Below are 21066 nucleotides of genomic sequence, written 5' to 3'. Positions count from 1 at the left end.
CAATAATTAAAAAAATACTTTTTTTCTTAAGAGGAACTGAATATATTAAAACTACAAGGACAATAACTATTCTTTTAAAGAACATATAGAATCCAAAAATCTTAAACTACTACGTTTTCGCAAACGAAAATCTTTCACTGAACATGAAAAATCGGTATAAAGCAACTGTGGGACACATTTGTGTTTATGTCTCTGGTTAGATCAGGAACTGTTCTCTGGCATGTACATCGACTTCATGGGGACAGACGCGGCCATTTTCAGGAGTCTGACTACAAGAAACGCAGTGAGGACAGACCAACATAACTCCAAATGGCTGAGCGGTATACAAACCCTACATGTTATTTCATCCATCTACATTATTATGCCTGTTCAATCAGGAAATTGCTCATAAGGTTTACTTGAAACTACAAATAATTACATATGTGTAGCTGGCATTAAATTACACGTTCCATGGCATTTCGGTAAAATAATACACAAATCACACAGCAAAAACTGTCTTTGCCCACATCAAAGGAAAAGGCTGAAGACAGGACAGTCTGTTTACAATGAGTCCACCAGGAAAGTGAAAACATATTGTACATGCATAATGGTTTTCTCAAGGGGTCACATTATCTTTTGTGTGATACTATCCAAATATACACAATGAAGCACATATTTGGTCAGGTATCTCGGTTCACCAACAGCTATATTAAATTTCATATAAACTCAGGCATTAGCACCACTCACATATGTTTGATTTTTTTAGGAGAGAAATGAGAGGGTGCAATATTCTTATTTCTCTTTTGTGGTTCATGTAGAGCAAATTGAGTGTTTAAGCTGTAGTTATGCTTGTATTTTGACTAGAGCCAGTGTTCATTGATGCCCACTTGATTCCTGACGGCTCAGACCCAAACGACGCCAAACTCTACTTTTTCCTGCGTGAGAGACTGACAGACAGCAGCGGAAACACTAAGAATATCCACACTATGGTGGCTCGAGTGTGCCCTGTAAGTCTCTGTGTGTGTTTGAGCATCATGAGTATCTTGTCAGTTTGTGAGTTACGCAATGATGTACAGGGAGGACAGTTTTTTAAAAGGAATTTAGATTTTTAATTTCAGAGCGCAATCAGAATTAAAAAAAAATATGTATTAAAGGTATAGCGGAGGATTTTCTTTTTCCGGGTGGGTAGCCTATACTATTGGTCAGAGATGGGAGTAAGTCAAGTCTCAAGTCCCTACCATCAAGCAGAGGTGGAAAGTCCAGGGGTCAGAAAGTAAAAGTCCTGCCATATTTTTATTCCACCCATGAACTCACACAGCAAAAACTTCAGTGTTAAATCAACTTTGCTAAGAGTTCATTTGGCTCCAGAATCAAGAGTGTTAAAGTGTTAAAATGAGTGTTAAATTAACACTCAATAATGTTAAAGTTAATGAGATAACTAAGTGATTGATTGAATGATGATTGACCATTATTGAAGACACGTGATGTTAACAAGCAGAATCACTGAAGGAGAAAATCAGAAATTGTAAGCCACCGTTATGGCGATAAGTGTTTGCTTTAGTTGGGCTCTTGACCCTTATATTATTAACTTTAGATTTTGTTTGGCTGCTGTATTTGAGTTATAACTGCCAGATCAACAAAGAAAAAAAGTGATCTGATGGTGTTCATCATTCATCATCATTTGAACTTTGTGTTTTTGATTTATGTTGTTGGTTACAGCATAACTGTGATTCTGCAAAAATATCCAGAATTTTAGATATAATATAAAAGTATATCTTAAAAGTTGTTTTAAAAAAAAAAAATCTTTCTTTTAGGCACAAACGTCAAGATTCAGTCTATGCATCTCAACAATGGTGATGAGCAGAATATTCAATTAGGAAAAGTTAATTACATAGACAATTTCAGATCATAATTTATTCATATCGCAATGCATAATGGGAGCCATTAATGAGTTGTGATTGGTGGCAGCCACTGCAACATGCTTTATTATTGTCACCATTGTTGAGATTCACAGGCTGATTATTGATCTCTGTGTTTCTAAATAACTTAATTTGAAAGTGTTTTGATCACAACAATATTTATTAAATATTTTGGATTATAAGAAACATACTGATATTCATATATGCTGTAGAATCACAAAACTGTTCCTAGTAAGTTAAACCAATCTATCTCAATAAGTTTCATTTTCAGATCACAGCACGATTATGCCATAACACAACCAACACTATCAGATCACACTTTTCTTTGTTCATTTGACTGTTATAAAAAAATAACAGCAGAAAAACAAGTTTAAAGTGAATGTATAAGGTTTAAGAGCCCAACTAAAGCAAACACTTATCGCAATAACGGTGGCTTACAATTTGTGATTTTCTCCTTCAGTGATTCTGCTTGTTAACATCAGGTGTCTTCAATAGTGGTCAATCATCACTCAATCAATCACTTAATTAGCTCATTAACTTTAACACTATTGAGTGTTAATTTAACACTCATTTTAACACTTTAACACTCTTGAGTCTGGAGCCAAATGAACTCTTAGGAAAGTTCATTTAACACTGAAGTTTTTGCTGTGTGAGTTCATGGGTGGAATAAAAATATGGCAGGACTTTTACTTTCTGACCCCTGGACTTTCCACCTCTGCTTGATGGTAGGGACTTGAGACTTGACTTACTCCCATCTCTGCTATTGGTCCACCTAAGTGTCAATCATTCTGGTGATATGTTTACGTAAAGCCGTTGTATGTGCTCGTCCCTAGTTTTCGCTTTTTGCGGATGCGCACTTCATGTCTATTATGTGTGATGAGATACGGTTTGAGCCATTCCTTTGAAAATGGCTGAGGGTCGAAAGAGAAAAAATGTATACGAAGTGTATGGTAAGAAGAGAAAGGCCGCAGAATATAGAAACAAGACCAGAGTGATTTTGGGTGAATATTTCACACGCTGGCGTGCGCTAAAAGCACAGGTTGGGCTTCCCACTGATGCCGAAGTCGCGAAGATTCTACTAGACAAGTAAAGTTTGTCATGCTATTTGGAGAAATCCATTTAAAATCACTTCTAGTAAAAGTTAATGTAAGCTATGATTAGCGACCCTAGCCCTAGCACAAGTCATGCACCGCGTAGACACGGTAAACATCTCAATTTGTCTAAAGTAGCCTTATGACCAAATGGTAAATGGTATCACGCTGAAATATTCTAAAACCTTGTGTGTTCATTTTCGATAATTACAATGTGTTCACCATAGTATTTATTACACAAATGCAACAAGCTACTTCTCCATTGCATATCATGACTTGAGTCCTCGGTCACTCAATCGATCAGTATAATAAGTAAATAAAACACGGAAGGGCAATTGACATTTTGTCTTGCGTGAATTTTTTTGAGTTAGTTTGTAATTTAATAGGCGTTACCTCTCGGGAGCAAATAGAGTGTTGCGCATGTGCATTTTTTAAAAATTTGGAGAGGGCGGGACTTCTCTAAAATTCGGAAAGATCCTCCGCTATACCTTTAATATCATTAACTCTATAATAAATACATGTATTACTATAATTTACTTTATGTCATTGTAAATTGCATTTAGAATGACACTGGTGGTCAGCGAAGTCTGGTGAACAAGTGGACCACTTTTCTGAAGGCTCGGATGGTATGTTCGGTACTAGAGGAAGACGGTACCGAGACCCACTTTGATGAGCTTGGTGAGACTACACACACACACACACACACACACACACACACACACACACACACACACACACACACACACACACACACACACACACACACACACACACACACACACACACACACACACACACACACACACACACACACACACACACACACACACACACACGAAGGCTCGGATGGTATGTTCGGTACTAGAGGAAGACGGTACCGAGACCCATTTTGATGAGCTTGGTGAGACTACACACACACGCACACGCGCACGCGCACACGAAGGCTCGGATGGTATGTTCGGTAGGCTACTAGAGGAAGACGGTACCGAGACCCACTTTGATGAGTTTGGTGAGACCACACACACACACACACACACACACACACACACACACACACACACACACACACACACAGTATTTCCATGTTTTATGTGGCCTTTCCAAAGAAATTGTTATATACGTATCGACAAATTTCATACTGTATAAACGGTATATTCTCTTCCCTACCCCTGAACATAACCGCCACCTTTTATGGTTAATTTTTACACTATGTAATTTGCTTTATTTAGATTCAATAAAAAAATATATTTGTTTGATTGATTTTGGGACTAAAAAAAATCTAAATTTTACTAAGGAGGGCCTTTAACCCCATTGCACCCTTATTAGATAAAGGTCCGGTTTCACAGACAGGGCTTAGATTAAGCCAGGATTAAACCTTGGTTCAATTAGGAAATTTAAGTAGCTTTAATAAACTTGCCTTAGAAAAAAAATATTACTTACATGCTTGAGACAAAACAATGGCACTGACCTAGTTTAGGATATGCCGGTAAAAGTTGCTTTTAGTTAAAACAACTCAAACATGCATTTTAGTCTGGGACTAGTCTTAAACCTTGTCTGTGAAACCCCAAAAAATTTCACAATCTAGTTAATCAGCTTCCTATAATAATTGGTCATTAACCATAAAACAGTCGTTTGTCAGTATTACCATTCAACAATGGCCCTAGGTCATTTGTAAAGCTTTTCACCTCATTAAAATCCTTTTACGATCATAAAACACTCAGCACAAATAGTTTACACTGGATGTTTAAAGCCCATGATGGATTTACACTTTCACCTGTTTTATTCTTGTCAGGCTGCACTAGAACCGTGTAACAATGTTGTGGGACAGATGTTCAGCCATTGAGTGAGTGCTTGTCTCTTTTCTTCCAGAGAATGTGTTTTTATTGGAGACGGACCACCCAAAGGGCCTCCTCATCTTTGGAGTCTTCACCTCTACAAGGTAAAGCCAATAGCAATATTGAGCTTGCCACTAATGTGTGTATATATGCATGCGCATGTTTTATGTGTGTATTTGCCAAATATAGGTCAGGCGGGGTTGGAGCTGAAGAGATGACGGGGTTTCTGGGATGTGATCGCACTCTGAACATGTGATCACACCTAAGGGGAGCGAAAGGTCACTTCTTTACAAACATGCATCTAATGTTAGTTCAGGGGGTCATCCAATAGCTTTTTTACTGTGATGAATTTAACATTATGATGAGGAGGTCTCGCTGAATGATTTAAATCTGGTCTGCCACACAGGAAGAGGGATAGACAAGTGTGATGTCACTCAGCCAGTTTAAATGTCTCTATTGGTGTTTTGTGTAAAGGAGTGTAACCTCTCAGAAATGATACAGAATACTTAGACAAATTAGACAATTGGTGACAAATTTGGAATATAGCTAGTTACCAGTGACAGACATTAACCATTACATTGAGTTCCCCCCTCTTTAATTATTTATTACTAAATGTAATTAGGCTTTTAGGTTTAATTATAATAATTTAATTAATAATAATTTAAACCAATATTTTAAGTTTATAAATATTTTATTATTTTATATTACATATATTATTTCATTATATTCAATTCTTCCTATATACAATATTCTATTCTATTATTCTACAATTAATTATTATATTTAATTAAAAATAATAGTATGAGTTTATAAACATATATACTAACATTACATATATTTTATTTTATTTCTCTATATTCCATGTTTGGGTATATTTGTATATTCTATTATATTTTTTAATCTATTTATTACATTGAATTACATTAATATATATATGTCAAATATATTTATAATATTTATAAATATTTCATACTTTTAATATAGTACATACAATATAATTGCATTTATTTGATAACATACGATATTTTTTCACTATATTCTATTATTTGTAAGTGTTTGTATATATTGTAAATACTACATTCTGCAATTTAATTAAAAAAAAGAAAAAAAAAGAAATGTCCCTATTAAAAGGTCAAAAGTGCCCATGAAAATCGATTCCGGGGGGCAATTAAAAAAAAAAGCCATCGAGCATATCACCGATCATTTCATTTTTGAATACTGTATGAGACATATGAGGTACAGCAGAGTTTGAGATATTTTTGCGATCTCTTCTGAAGCTCTAGTGAAGAAGCAAATGAGATTACTGAGGGTTTTTTTTTTCTTTAGAGAAAGATCCGAGAGGCCAATGGAGCAAAAGTCTCCATTTGTTATCTCATTGTTTAGGAGAAAACAGTTAACTTCAGGTCAGATATGAAATCTCATTTGTGATATTTCCTGTGGTTCATTTCATTTGTTCCAATGGGTTTCTATGTTTACTTGTGTCAGCAGTTGCATGTTTGTACGCGAGCAGCGGTTGAATGTGAGGTGAGATTTTGGTCAAGGTTTCCGAATCGTGGCTCAATCTCCAACCACGTTCAGCTGGTGTGGTTTTCCTAATGAGGGCAATCCAGACAGCAACGGCTTCTTTGTCCATATGCCCTGCTTTGTTATTTATCATTATATGTCGTCTCTTTCCCTTTGTTTTGCGTTCAAACAAAGAAACTCTGTCTTGCTGTCTGTAATTCATCCCAGAGTGTAACCAAAATGGTGTCCCCTTTCCTTTATGCGGCATTTTTATCTCTCTGCGGACTGAGTCTCCAGTGTAACCATATTACATCATCCTTTCCATCCAAACAGTCAGAAAGGATGTGCAAGAAAGTCTTTTTACTGTCTGACTTCCTTCCATGTTAAATATGTGTGCGTTTTGTGTTATTCCCTCCAGCTCTGTATTCAGAGGTTCTGCTGTCTGTGTTTACAACATGGCCGACATCCTGACGGTCTTCAACGGACCGTTTGCACACAGGGAAGGGCCCAACTTCCAGTGGGTGGCTTTCCAGGGCAGGATCCCTTACCCACGACCGGGAACTGTGAGTCACACACATTAATGTCCTGCCTTGGTACAGTCACTCTGTTTATAACATCATTAAACAGAGTCAATGTTTGTGTTTTACACAGTTTTAAAAAAAAGGCCAATAATTATGGGTGAGAAATAATAATAATCAACATCTTATTTTCAGTTGAGCTTATACAGTTTAGTTAAAAAGGCAAATAATTATGGGTAAGAAATAATAATAATCAATATCTTGTTTTCTATATATCTTGTGCTGTCAAATCGATTAATTGCAATTAAATGCATCTAACAAAAGTCTTTGTTCATATAAAATACATGTGTTGTATATATATTATATTTTAGGGCTGCACAATGTATTGTTTTAGCATCGATATAGCGATGTGCGCATGATTAATTCTTTTCAAATAGAGCTATTCAAGTCATCTGGTGAAATTGTTTTCATATCGCAATATATATAGCAGAAAATCTTTTTCCAATATCGTGCAGCCATTGTATATGTGTGTGTGTGTGTGTGTATATATATATATATATATATATATATCCTACATGTACACATATATTATATAGGCTAAACAAAATATTGTAAAGATTATATAAACTTGTAATGTCTGTGTCCACTGTAATGTTAAAGGAACACAAAGGTCCCCCCCCCCCCATCCCACTTAAAACCTTAAATTAATAGTACTTTGGAATTTTGTAACATTACGTGCATGTAGACGAAGACTCACTCACATTAGTTTGAGTCTGTTTGATGAAAAGACGCAATTAAAGTGACAAAGCTTCACTGAATAAAGGAGTTTTAAGCTTCAGCATGATCACCTAATGTTCTCATTTTTATCCTTTCCCTGTCAGTGTCCTGGTGGCGCATTCACCCCTCACATCCAGAGTACTAAAGAGTTTCCAGATGATGTGGTGACGTTCGCGAGGAATCACCCCGTCATGTTTAACCCCATTTACCCGGTCGGCAGGAAACCTCTGGTTGTGCGGACGCATGCCGATTACAAATACACCTCTATAGCCGTGGACCAGGTCACCGCTGCAGACGGACACTACCAGGTTCTATTCCTGGGCACAGGTAAACCCCCACAGCACCACACATCTCAAGATCATATTCGTGGAAGGAGCTAGCACACTTAACTTTTCCCAACTAAACTGACAAAGATAGAAAAGTTGTAAAATCTTTTACTGACTGATGTTTTACTTGAAGTAGTGATTTGTCAGTAAAATTATACTTCATACTATACTTTAAAATTATACTGTACTTTAATAAATTATGGAAAAAGAACACATTTGAAATGTTGAAATTAACATTAACAAATATTAATAAATGCTGTAGAAGTGCAGTTCATTATTAGTTCATGTTAACCAATGTTGACCAATGAACCCTTATTGGAGGGTGTTACTGTTACCACAAAAAACATTACATAAGACATTTCTCATATCTTGAACTTTAGAGGCATTTTAACTGCATTTTAATAAGCTTCATCACGCAGCCAGTCCTTGCCCTGCATCATGTTTCTAACTAAACTGTATGCAATGTAAGATGATGTACAGGTCTGGGCCAGGGTCGTAGTGCATTAAAGGCGTTAATATTTTGAATGCATTTTTTTTCCCATAATTAGTCAGGCCAAATTAACGTGTTAAAAGGACAGCCCTAATAAAATGTTATATACAGTAGATGTAGTCTTATAATACTATCATCTATTTTTCAAGCAGTTACTGTAGCACACAGATATACATGCTCATGTGGGTAATGCAGGTTTGAATCTGGCCTGCAACATGTCATCAATCCCATTCTCCCTATATATTCCCACAATTTTCCATACTAGAAATGTATAGCAGTTGCTCTCAACCAGGGAGCCAGGACCTACCTAGATGGCCTCAGCAAACTTATAGGAGTTTGGTTTTTCTATTAACTATTGTTTCCATTTATTTCCAGTTTCTGTTTATAAAAATAAAGATTAAATTACAATTAAATTTGGTTAAAACATTGTTCAGACATTGTTCAGGCATGAATGTGTGTACCACTAACTACCACCAGGGGGCAACGAGTCTACACAAACCTTAAAACCTAATAATTTAACCATAAACATATCGTTTGCTATCCATTCAATATTAAGTGGAGGATATTCGGAGTCCTGCTGTATCACAGGACCAATACATAATATTAACCTTTGGGATGGGTATGCAAGAATGAAAGAGAGTGTGAGTGTGTGTTTATCTGAGAACAGAATCAGAAACACGACAGCAGACAGGCTCTGCGGTTACTAGGGAACGGGGATAGGGACATTTGGAGAGACTTCAAAATCACAGCTGTTTGTATTTGCCTATCAAAATTCCTGATGGGAAGCCAGGAGCGGCCTGGCTGCTCCTTGGCAGGGTTTCGTCTTGAAATGTTGGCCATTTAAAATGGGAATTTCCAGAGTTTGAGCTAAATTCCCCATCAAACCTCCCTCTGAATGTCTTCAGCGAAATATACGCACCTATGATGATCTCACAGACTTAATGTCATTAGCAGCTAGAGACAGCAAACTCATCTCTTAAAACATTTCTACAGCTGAAGAGATCCAATAAATCATTTCCACCAGACAGATGGCAAAAACCCTTTACATTGAAGGGCCATATTTAGAGACCAGAGAGTGGCCTCTTTTGACTTGAACCAATTCACCCAGAAACCACCCAGAACACCTTGGCAAACCACTCACATTTTCTTCTGAAGTCTAGTATGCAGATCTGTTTCTCAGAACAGATGCTCAACATCATCAAAAACCCAACCCAGATACACGCAAAAGCTTTCAAAGAGAAAATCCATGAACAATGGAGAGTTCATACGCAGTTCAGACTAAATTCCCGAGGTTGTTTTTGCTTCCCTGACTGTACAATACTCTTCTGATGTTCTGACATTCCACTTACAGATAAAGGCACGGTACAGAAGGTTGTGGTTCTACCGTCAAACGGCTCTCTGGATGAGGATCTAATCCTGGAGGAGCTGGAAGTGTTTAAGGTCTGAGTGCTCGCCACACGTCACACATCAAAGTCTCTAGAGGGCAGACTGCATGAGCAGAGCTGGCAGTGCCACAAAGTTTTTTTTATTAGAACTCAATGTTGATCTAAGCGAAGGCACATTTTTATCTGGAACAGAGGCTGTGCTTGAGGTGAGGAAAAGGTTACATTGTGAGGTTTCTTATGATCTGCTTTGACGGCTTGAAATCGTCAAAATAGGTTTAGGCATCATGATCATCAATTTATGGACCATGAAATGCCACACACGCGTAGCTGAGTGGACTGTTTAATTTGGCATCTCAACACACGCTCACATATTTGCACTTGCACATACAAACTCAACGCTGTGATGTTCATTGTTGGATCAATGACAAATAGGCAAAGGATGTCCTTTTTTAATGATAAGCAAACGATTTTTAAAAGTCTAGTTTAAAACACATATGAACAGTTCTTAGAAATGTAATTTAAGCAGTTTAAGCAGACTAAAAGATAGAAGTCTGGCAAAATTATGATATTTAATTTAAAACTTATTCTTATTTAATAAAACATGCATGGATGAGTTGTTCACATTAAGATCAATAAGATGCATTTAGACATTTTTATTCAGAAGGCGGCACGAGGTAATGCAATGCAGTTTGCTAACTGCCACAACAGGAAACAAGAGCCAGTCCAAAACAAGAGCTGTGTCCCAATTCAAAGGCTGCATTAATAAGTGGTTCAGTGAATATGTGCATATGTACTCTGATTATGTTCATAGTTCGAATTACAGGGGGTACTATACCCCCCAATGAAGACCCAGTACCTCCCAAAGGGACAGAAATATCAGTTTTGGGGGGGTCAGATAATTTTTCTGATATTGTGAAAAAATATAATTAGAGTTACAATAGGCTACAAGTCAACTACTATTTTCACTGTAGGAACATTTTAATGTAAAGCGATTTCAGACACCCCTATTGTGGACCGTACCATATTTAATCACCGTGGCTAGAAGATAGAGGAGATAGACCGTGGGAGATAGAGAACGGTTTGCTGCTGACGTGCATGGATAAATGTAAGTTGCTAGCTGACGTCTAGCTTGTTGATTTTACAACCTTCATTTATTAACGTGTTTTGTTCTTTCATTGCTCATGTCACGTCTTCATACATTGAATTACCGGCTACTTAACTGCTACTTACCCATTGAGGCTAGTTAAGTGGACCTTAGTTACCAAGGTTAGTTAGCAAGGTTAGGTAGCAAGATAATTCTCAATTTAAATCAAGCTTTACATTGTGGTAAAATCAGGGGCGGATCTACAAACAACATTGTTAGTTTATTAGAGGCGTGGGCGCGATCGAACTGTGTGTGTGTGTGTGTGTGTGTGTGTGTGTGTGTGTGTGAGAGAGAGAGAGAGAGAGAGAGAGAGAGGCGCAGGCGCGATCGAACTGTGTGTGTGTGTGTGTGTGTGTGTGTGTGTCCTATGACTAAATCTGTTCATATTTCCTCAAAACTCACTAGAAGACATCATTTGAGGGGTCTTTTTTTTTAAAAATCTCCTGGGGTGCAAACCCCCAAGAATTGCTTTTTCACAAAGTACAATTTAATTATAGACTACACAGACTGTTGATAGTGATTACACAGAGAAAGGGTCCACAATTCACAAAGACCCTCACCACCCAAAAACCCAGCTACATCTCTGATTTGACTCCCACTCCGTGTAATGTAGTGTAGAGAACAAAACACATTCAATGAAAACCATAGCATTTTAAATTATAAATAATGTCCATGGCCCCCCTCCTGAAACCTCATGCCACCCCTTTGCCACCCCAGGTGGTAGTATGGTTTTTCATAGTATGCTCCTTAATCACATTAAAGATTGTGTTGATTTGACACTGACTACCATAGACTAAAATGGAAAATTGGTTTCTGTTTATACAGTATATGAGAGGGTTGGGTCTTACCTCCAGGTCTTATGAAATCTAAAAATAAACCAAATCAATATTTCATGAAATAGGCAATAGGCTTCTTGAAAAGGTATTACTTTTACTAATAATTAGAATGGCATTTCAGTGCACTTAACTTCTAACTTTTGGGAGTTGATCAAAACAGTTCTCTTTTGGATATATAATAACAATGAGATATTCTGTAGCCTACTGATTATCAGTTTGTCGCATGTTTAGACCTTGTATGTGTATTTCACAACACATGTTGCACTTGGCGATCACGGTGGGGATTGATATGGTGGTGGACCATGATGGTCATATAAGAAGTGATCAGTTTTAATGATCAATATCCAATATAAAAGTATATAAAATATAAGAAGCTATAAGAAATAAAAGACAAGCAAACAATTCAGTCAAACATGCAAAAGTACAACTACGTCAGAGGGGATTAATTGCCGCTATAGGTGGAACAAACTGTATTTTGCACTACTGTCTGTTCAAAATAAAATAAAATAAACCCCAATGCTAGCTTCTTTTTAAAGAAGAAGAATTTGAGCCTTTCAATGAATCTTTTTTGTCTTATGTGCTTCCCTTATCTCTTCTCTAATCTCTTATGTGCTCAGGACAGTAACATCTTGAAATTTTTGTCCACAGAAATGTAGAAATTTGTAATATAGAAACATGTATATATATATATTCATAGGAATAATAGGTATTGTATGCATAAATTGTATTTCTAATGTGTGTGTTTTTTTTTTATAAATGAATATCCTGACAAAAAATCTCCTAAATTCAATGACACTATTCCTTTTCTGATTTTCAGAAGCAGTCTCCTATCACCAACCTAAGAATCTCTCCTAAGAAGGTAAACTTATTTAGTAGCTCTTCTTTCTAGCTGCATTTTCTGACTAAGCGCTAGCTACATATAGTAAGTGGGGGTGGCAATAAATTGTGGCGGGGGAAATGGTTGCTTTAATTCCGGGTAATTATGGTGTCACCAGTCTTGTGGGTTAAATGAACAGCTTTTGTGATATGTGGCTTGTTTGCGTTACAGCAACAGCTGTATGTTAGCTCTGAGCACGGAGTGTCCCAGGTGTCTTTGCACCGCTGCGACGCATACGGCTCTGCCTGTGCGGACTGCTGTTTAGCGCGGGACCCGTACTGCGCCTGGGATGGCCTCAGCTGTTCTCGATTCTACCCCACTGGCAAGAGGTACACACACACACACACACACACACACACACACACACACACACACACACACACACACACACACACACACACACACACACACGTACGTAGTGTTTCCATGTTTTACTGGGACTTTCCATAGACATAATGATTTTTATACTGTACAAACTGTATATTCTATTCCCTTACACTAACCCTACCCCTAAACCTACCCATCACAGAAAACTTTCTGCATTTTTACATTTTCAAAAAACATCACTTAGTATGATTTATAAGCTGTTTTCCTCATGGGGACCAAAAAATGTCCCCACACGAACAAGGATTTCAGATATTGCCATCCTTATGGGGACATTTTGTCCCCATAATGTAGGGTTTACCAGGACACACACACACACACACACACACACACACACACACACACACACACACACACACACACTAACTAACTAACACTCATGGTGGCACAAATTGCAGCAGCAGTGGAGCAGAAATAAATGTTGAGGACAGTTTTGGTTTCATTTGGTTGTAATGCAGAGACACACAGTCTGGGCCGAAGATTATTTGTGGGATTTGAGCAAAATCCTAACCCAACATATTAAAATTAATTTAGACATTATTATATTTTAAAGAGTTCTGGCTTAAGATTTTTCCCTGACAGACGATAAAACATTTTAAAAAAAAGCATGAGACATATCTACGGACTAGAGATCGACAGTAGAGAGATTTGAGGTTGGGCATTTTTCACTTGGGACGGTAAGTGACCACCTTGTACCACCCTAGCACATAGCAACACAGTAAAAACACTCATGACACTTTGGCAATAGTGAGGCAACACTTCAGAAACCCTTCCAGTGTTTGGCATTCGGACCCCACGCATACAGCCAGTCAGTCAAACAGAACAGCCCACATATTGCATATTCACTAGTATTTACATTGTGGATTGTTTCAGAATGGGACATGTTAAAAACTAATCTGATACTTTAGCCAAACAGTTTCTCTTGAAGTCAGATGTGTTGAGTTGGGAAAATATTGATGGAAGGAACACCCATCAAAACATCCTTCCCGAAGTTATGAAGTGGAAAAGACAGACATTTCACTCCACTGCACTTGTGACAGCGGAATCATGTTAATTGTTAGAAATTAAGCTAAAATGTATTTGACTTTCATGACAAGGAGTGTGTTTTTTAAAGTGAAAAGTGTGCAAACATTCAGACAGAGATGTTGACATAAAGTGAGAGAATGTAAGAGTGAAAGGAAAGAATGCATATATGAAAATATGTTGGATTAATCCTGTGTAAATGTTATTCCAGGAGAAGCAGAAGGCAGGATATTATGCATGGGAATCCACTGACTCAGTGCAGAGGGTTCAATCTGAAAGGTAATAACTACCTGCATGTCAACACTTGGGCTAAGCAAATAATGTCACAAAGTTATGTGCTGAGATGAGAATTTAGAGTCTCAGTAAGCAGTTTCATGACAACAGTTTTTTTTATTTAAAAGTTTTTATCTTAAAAAGTAATTAGCTATGTTTCCATCGAAAGGTGCACATTTATTTTATGCGCAAAACCGGAATATCTCATTAAAACATTTGCGAATAAAGCGTTGTTTCCAGCATGTGTTCAAGAGAACAAAAAGGTTACTTCCTGAGTAATTGGTGCAAAATATATCTGTAATAAAAATGGAGGGTACTGCAATCGGGGAAGCAACTGTGGCTCCTCTATCCTCCATCATAAATGACTTGCGTCTCAGAGCTCGAAGACGAAACGTAATAACACTGTGAAGTTATCTTACATTCGGATGCCTGGTGTTTGTGAATGCGCATGTCTTCTTACATAAAAATAAAAAATATCCGCCTCAATTGAGCGCATACGTTTTTTATGCAAATTTTTTGAATTTATGCGCATATCGCCGTTTCTATCAAGATTTTTTTATATGATATCCCAAAATTCGCATAGAAATAGATCGATTGAAACATAGCTATTGTGAGTTTGTTTTATGTAATTGCAACTTTTTCCTGTAAATGTGACTATATCTCTATATTTCAAAATTGTGACTATTTCTGACACAGCTTTTTTTCGTGAATGCAACTTTATTTGGTTAAACTTGTAATTACTAGTTGAAAACTCATGAAACTTCAACATCATCTGGCAGTGGTTTTAACAGTTGGGGTGCTGGTCATATTAGCAAAATTTAGCTTGCAGAAAAAGGTCTATTTTATTGTCAATTGTGTTTCGGTTAGTCAATGCGGTGAATCTGTGGCCAACCTGTTGCGAAATCTGAAACGCAAAATTCCAGATTGCGTGGATTTTGCAGAACCTGTCACAGAAAATTCGCTGAACAATGTTAAAATTGTACTACACACATGTATGTTCAGATTGGCTGTGATTGTGCCACATTGTGCTGCATTTTTGCCTCTGAATGCGAGTACGAATTGCTTATTGCTAGAAACTAAATCTCGTCTGGTTAGGACACAAAATTAAACATTTTGCAAGAGCATATAGGGGTGAATCAATCTAGTGACTAAGTATTTTGCTCATCAACTACAGCCACAAATGGATCCATTTTGGCGTTATGAATGTTGCCATAGAAACTAATCATTTTGAACTGCTCAGAGTAGAATCTCCAAGTTGTCATCTTGTAATTATGCTAATTCGGACGTGAACGCAGCCAATGCTAATGCTAACATGCTCATGCAACAAAGTCATTTTGTGATGTGTTGACGTAGTATTCCAATACTAGCATGTCCAATACTATTGCTTCCAATACTAACTGTAACATGTACATACTACATGTAATTTCCCAATGAAGTGCATACTTTCAGTGCTTAATTTGTGCAAATTCCTCACACATGTCCTTCTCTCTTCTTCCACCACCGTTGTTTCCTTCTTTCTCTCTCTGTTTGTCTCAGTCTCTCTGTCCTTGTGAAATAATCTGTCATGGGACCAGATTCAGAACACCTGCTAATTTGAATACAATTGGCACTGATGCTGTCAGTGATCCAAATGACTCAGTTCAACACTTTGATGCATCAGAATTATTAAATATCAGTCTTAACGAAGAGTGAAAGCGGTATCCCAGCTGTGTGCACAAAACAAAAGTAGCATAATGTCAACACAGATGTTGAATGTATGATATCATTGGCCAGTGTACAGGGTCACTTATCCAATTATACGCTAATCTGGCCCACTACTCTTCAGAGCATATTTCACTGCATCCTAAGTGAACTCGGACCCCATTATGATCTGCAGCTGTTAGCGTGTCTGCTGAATAACAGCAGTACAATTACAATATATTCACTAAGCATGTGAGAGAATTGGCTAACACTTGATGTCTGGTTTCAGCCTACAGGAATGCAGTGGAGATGACTCAGTATGGAGTCAAAAACAACACCACCTTCTTGGAGTGTCAGCCCAAATCTCCTCAGGCCTTGGTTAAATGGCTCATTCAGAGAGACAACGATCGCAGGAAAGAGGTCAGACAACCCTGTCCAACATTAAACACTGATCCTCAACAGGCGACATACAGTACACCGCTCCAGTGCATTCAATGAAATATCATCATGTGTTTGTAATCATCAAACAGCCCCATTAGACTGATTCCTCTTAAACTTTTAATGCTTCCTTTGTGCTTGGAGAATAAGAAAATAAAAGGACGCACAGGGATGCTCAAAACTAATTTTTCTTACAAACACATCTGACATCCTTACAATAAAGAATGAAGACACACAAAACAATTTACATTTTAGAAAATATTGGACAATTTTCACTTTATTCCCATTAGAAAATACAAATAGTATATTTTTTACTTAATTTAGAATAATGTAATAATAAATAATACATATAAAAGTAGTATTATAATATAGTGAACAAATGAATATCATTATTAAAATTGTATAAATATTGTAATATATTTATACATTTTATAAAATTGTTTTATATAAGATATACATAATTATATGATATATATGAATATTATATCATTATATTATAAAATAAATTATTATTACTTATATAAAATAATCAAATGTATTAATAAAAAAATATTGCATAAAATAATTAATTACAATTCACACATTATTATAATATTTTATTATAATATCAATTTGTTAATTATATTATAATAGCATTATTTTGAATAACTTAAAATAATGTCATCATATAATGAATATATTAAAAATAATGCTATTACAATATGAATAAATTAATATTAACTGTGAATGAATATAACTCATAAAAATACATTTTATATAAATAAAATAAATTATACAATTAATGTTTTATATAAAATTATATAAAATTTATTAAATAATTAAATAAAACATTATTATAATATTTTAATGTAATATTCGTTTTTTAATTATATTACTATAAAAGCATCGGAAATTACAGAAAAACATGTTGCATGTACAAGCAAAATAGTATATAAGCAGATATTTTATACATTTTGAGAATCAATGTATTATTTTTTTATTATTTTTTAAAGTACTTTAGTATTTGCTAAGCATTTAAAAACCATGCATTAACCAGTCATTCTTTTCTTTGTGCGCAGGTGAAGCTGAGCGATCGTGTGGTGTCCACCAATCACGGTTTGCTCATCCGTTCGGTGCATTCTTCAGACCAGGGCCTGTACTACTGTCTGGCAACAGAGAATGGCTTCAAGCGCACTCTGGCTAAGATCCGTCTCCAGGTTCTGAGCGAGGCTCTGGTCAGCGCCCTGAGCAATAAACAGCAGTCGCCCTGGAGCTGGGCAGCCGCACTGCACCCTAAAGCCCTGGTGTCGGCCTTCAGCCCGGCTGAGACGCTGGCCATGCACCAATACTGCAAGGAACGCAAGCAGATGCAGAGTCTGCAGAACATACAGAGCCCCATGAGAGGCGATCTGGGCAAACTCAAACCCCTGCTGGACCACAGGAAGAGCAGGAACCGCCGGAACCACTTACTAGAGGAATAGAGGTGGAACATAGTGGAAGGAGATGTTGAGATGATGAAAAGGAATAAAGACATGCATCAGGAGAGAACTCAAGTGGAAAATAAAGGAGGAGAATGTAGGAGAAGAATCCTCCGATATGAACCTCAACTGTTTTTTTTTCTTCAAGCTCTTCCTGTCCACCAGTCTTTTATTTATATATATATATATATATAAATATATAAATAAATATAAATATATATATAAATATATATATATATATATATATATATATATATATATATATATGAGGAACGGCCGGAGCAGAAGACTATGATGAATCCTCATACACACACACATGCTAATCTGTCTTTTATGCTACATAATGCAAGATGCCATATGTCATACAGTAGTGCAGAACAAACCACAAAGTAACGCAAAGTCATTTAAGACCCAGCAAAATGGTTTGACAAGCACATTATGTTCTTGTGTTGATGTATTTTCTTTTGATACAGGAAGTTGGGGTGGAACATATCTAACGGCTCATCCTTTTTAATAGCCAATAGTCTTTAGTTTACGTCATAGCAATGAACCGTTATTTACTTTTTGCTAATGCTAGCCAAAGGCAGGTGGTACAAACTAAAGGGACATTCTCATTCTAAAGAGCATTTGATTGGACAAAATATGCTCCTGAGTGCAAGATGAGTCATCAACATCTTTGGTTTGTTTACCTAAAGAGAAAGACTGTACATTTTAAATGTGCATATGTGTTAAAGGTTTATGTAGTCAAATTTGAGGAGAACACTAGGGTTAGCATTTGCCTCAAAGCTAACAGACAAGGACTAAATCGAACAACATTTTCAGTTTTGGTTTCTTGTACTACATATCGAATAACATTTTTTATCAGATTTGGATCATGAGAGTATTTTTATTTTGTGTAAACTAGCACTAGCATTAGTCTCTAAGCCAACAGAAACTGACTAAAAGCCACAACATTTCAATTTGGATTTCTAGGTACATATAGCTGCTAAAAGTTGTCGACATTTAGAAGCACAGAAACATTAGCTTCTAAGCTGAAATAGATGGATTAGAAGCAACATAATTTCATGAGAATATGAAAGCAGTTTTAACCTTTAGAATAACATTAGCATTAGCCTCAAAGCTAACAGAAATGGACTAAAGGTCACACAATTAATTTTAATTTCTTGGTACATACCACATATTCTTGGCACTTTCTCAAGTACTTACTCATCTCAAGTAAAGTAGAAGCTTGTTTTCTAGCAAATGAATTGTTTATTGTGACCGATTGGATCATGAGAATTCTTCTTGGACGCACTGACCAAAGTACATCAGCCCAGCTGCACCACAGATGTTCATAAGGGAAGAGAAGATGGTTTGGAGACATTTCAAACTGTACCAGACAGGTGGCTCTCTGAGCCCATAAAACTGTATAGAGTGTTGTGTATTTGCCCAGTGTGCTTTGAGAAACATCAATAATCCAAATACATAACTGCTTCCTTATGGATAGTTTAACCCCCCGACAGTTTCATCATCATTTACTCACCCTCGTGACCTTCCAAACAAGCAGGACTTTAAGGAGCTTGACAGTCACTGGTCATGCTTTCATTGCATGGAAAAGAGCAGTGTGAACATTCTTCAAAATACCTCCTTTTGTCTTTCCTGAAAGAAAGAATGACATAAGAGTAAATTAAGACTTTGGGTGAACTATTGGTTTAAAATGTGAGTGTATGTGCACGTTTTCCTCTTTTATGGTATACTTAACCACAGGAAATCAGTTAAAGGCCTGTTTACACCAAGGACAATAACTAATTAAAGCCATAAAGATATAGTTGTAATTTAAGTTGATGATTAAAACATTGACAGCCAATCAGAATCCATCCTGCTTTAAAGAGATCAAACATTTAAAGCTGCAGACGACAAAACAGAACGTTACTGTCTGTTGGTGTGGACACTAATAGTTATTCTACAGTAGTTATCTTGATAGTTATGCTTGGTGTGAATATTCCTTAAAGCAGATTTTTTTCAAGCCCCAGTAATACCATAGTGTTTAAATCACGCAAGGATAGGCCCAATGAGGCATGTGATAATGCATGTTGTTAGACACATGTTTGATGATGTTAGTAATGAATGATATGTTAATGAATTCTGGTTTGCTCATTGTGAACAGTGACTGTCTCTCATTTTAGAGGATGTATAGCATTGTACAGCTTACAATTTTGGATAGATGTCTGTGTAACTTATATTTTGTTTTTGTATTTTGAATGTCTGTAAATAGTTTAAAAGCTCAGCGCTAAAAACGAGAAACTTGCAATAGATTTCTGTATTGCTATTAGATGCATTTCATTCACATTTATAATTTTATTTTTCTCTGGAATTTAATTTTTATGCCAAACTTGAGATGGTTTTGACTTAATCTGCATTTCGCAGAAGTTTCATGTTTTTCGTTTTTTGCTGTGGCATTTTGTGCCCTCTATAAATGGCATTTGGAGTAACGCTATAATTACGTTTTAATATTATACTATAGAAAATATGCTGTATTCCCTGTGAATGTTAATGATAATTTTATTTTATTAAATGTCTTGATTTGTGTATTCCTATTTATTAATAATATAAGATTGAACAACTGCATTAAACAACTTCAACATGTCATGTTTTAGGACTCTTTACAAGAGAATCAGAGAATTCCTTTATATTTGTAGTACCGAAAAATATTCACATTCAATTAAAAAAAACCTTTAATACCAACCAATTATCAATATGGTTCCGATGCACTGTGTATATAATGCATTATATATGGCCTCATAGGCCTATAACTCGAGAAGTTATCAGAATGTTATTATTTTTTTAACAATTATGCTTATTTGTTAGTAATATGAACATTTGTCTCCAAGCCTGTATTCCAAAGTATAAACCTACATGCTGTTTGCTCTGGCCTTTACCACTTCAAAACCCATAGGTCAAGTCAGAGATGACCAGTGACGCTTCATAATTCATAAAGCAGAGAGATAGTGCTCCCAGCCCTACTTTTAATATTAAACAAGCCCCTGTGTCCCACTCAACCACAGTCCTCTTATTCTACAAACCCTCCCATTTTCATTTAGTAGCCATTGGAGAGTGGAAAATAAATCGTATGGATTTACAGGGTATAGCAG

The 21066-nt window shown here is 36.4% G+C and overlaps 1 protein-coding gene across 1 annotated transcript in view; it reads left to right on the top strand.

Annotated features, from left to right (window-relative positions):
* sema3c (sema domain, immunoglobulin domain (Ig), short basic domain, secreted, (semaphorin) 3C) overlaps positions 1-17978 on the top strand; it is a 64927-nt gene extending 46949 nt beyond the window's left edge. The window contains exons 7-18 of the mRNA XM_077234115.1: positions 201-320; positions 844-986; positions 3553-3667; positions 4859-4928; positions 6746-6890; positions 7727-7949; positions 9790-9878; positions 12621-12662; positions 12852-13009; positions 14299-14366; positions 16330-16460; positions 17537-17978. Of these exons, the coding sequence (XP_077090230.1) occupies positions 201-320; positions 844-986; positions 3553-3667; positions 4859-4928; positions 6746-6890; positions 7727-7949; positions 9790-9878; positions 12621-12662; positions 12852-13009; positions 14299-14366; positions 16330-16460; positions 17537-17938 (1706 nt within the window). The 3' untranslated portion in view covers positions 17939-17978. The remainder of the gene's footprint in view (positions 1-200; positions 321-843; positions 987-3552; positions 3668-4858; positions 4929-6745; positions 6891-7726; positions 7950-9789; positions 9879-12620; positions 12663-12851; positions 13010-14298; positions 14367-16329; positions 16461-17536) is intronic.
* The last annotated feature ends 3088 nt before the right edge of the window (positions 17979-21066 follow it).

The sequence above is a fragment of the Siphateles boraxobius genome, unplaced genomic scaffold, assembly GCF_051911475.1.
Source record: "Siphateles boraxobius isolate OS27281-9 unplaced genomic scaffold, OSU_SipBor_1 19, whole genome shotgun sequence".
In the NCBI taxonomy this organism is placed as follows: domain Eukaryota; kingdom Metazoa; phylum Chordata; class Actinopteri; order Cypriniformes; family Leuciscidae; genus Siphateles; species Siphateles boraxobius.
Note: the sequence above shows the minus strand (reverse complement) of the source record. Positions and strands in the feature narration are given on the sequence as shown.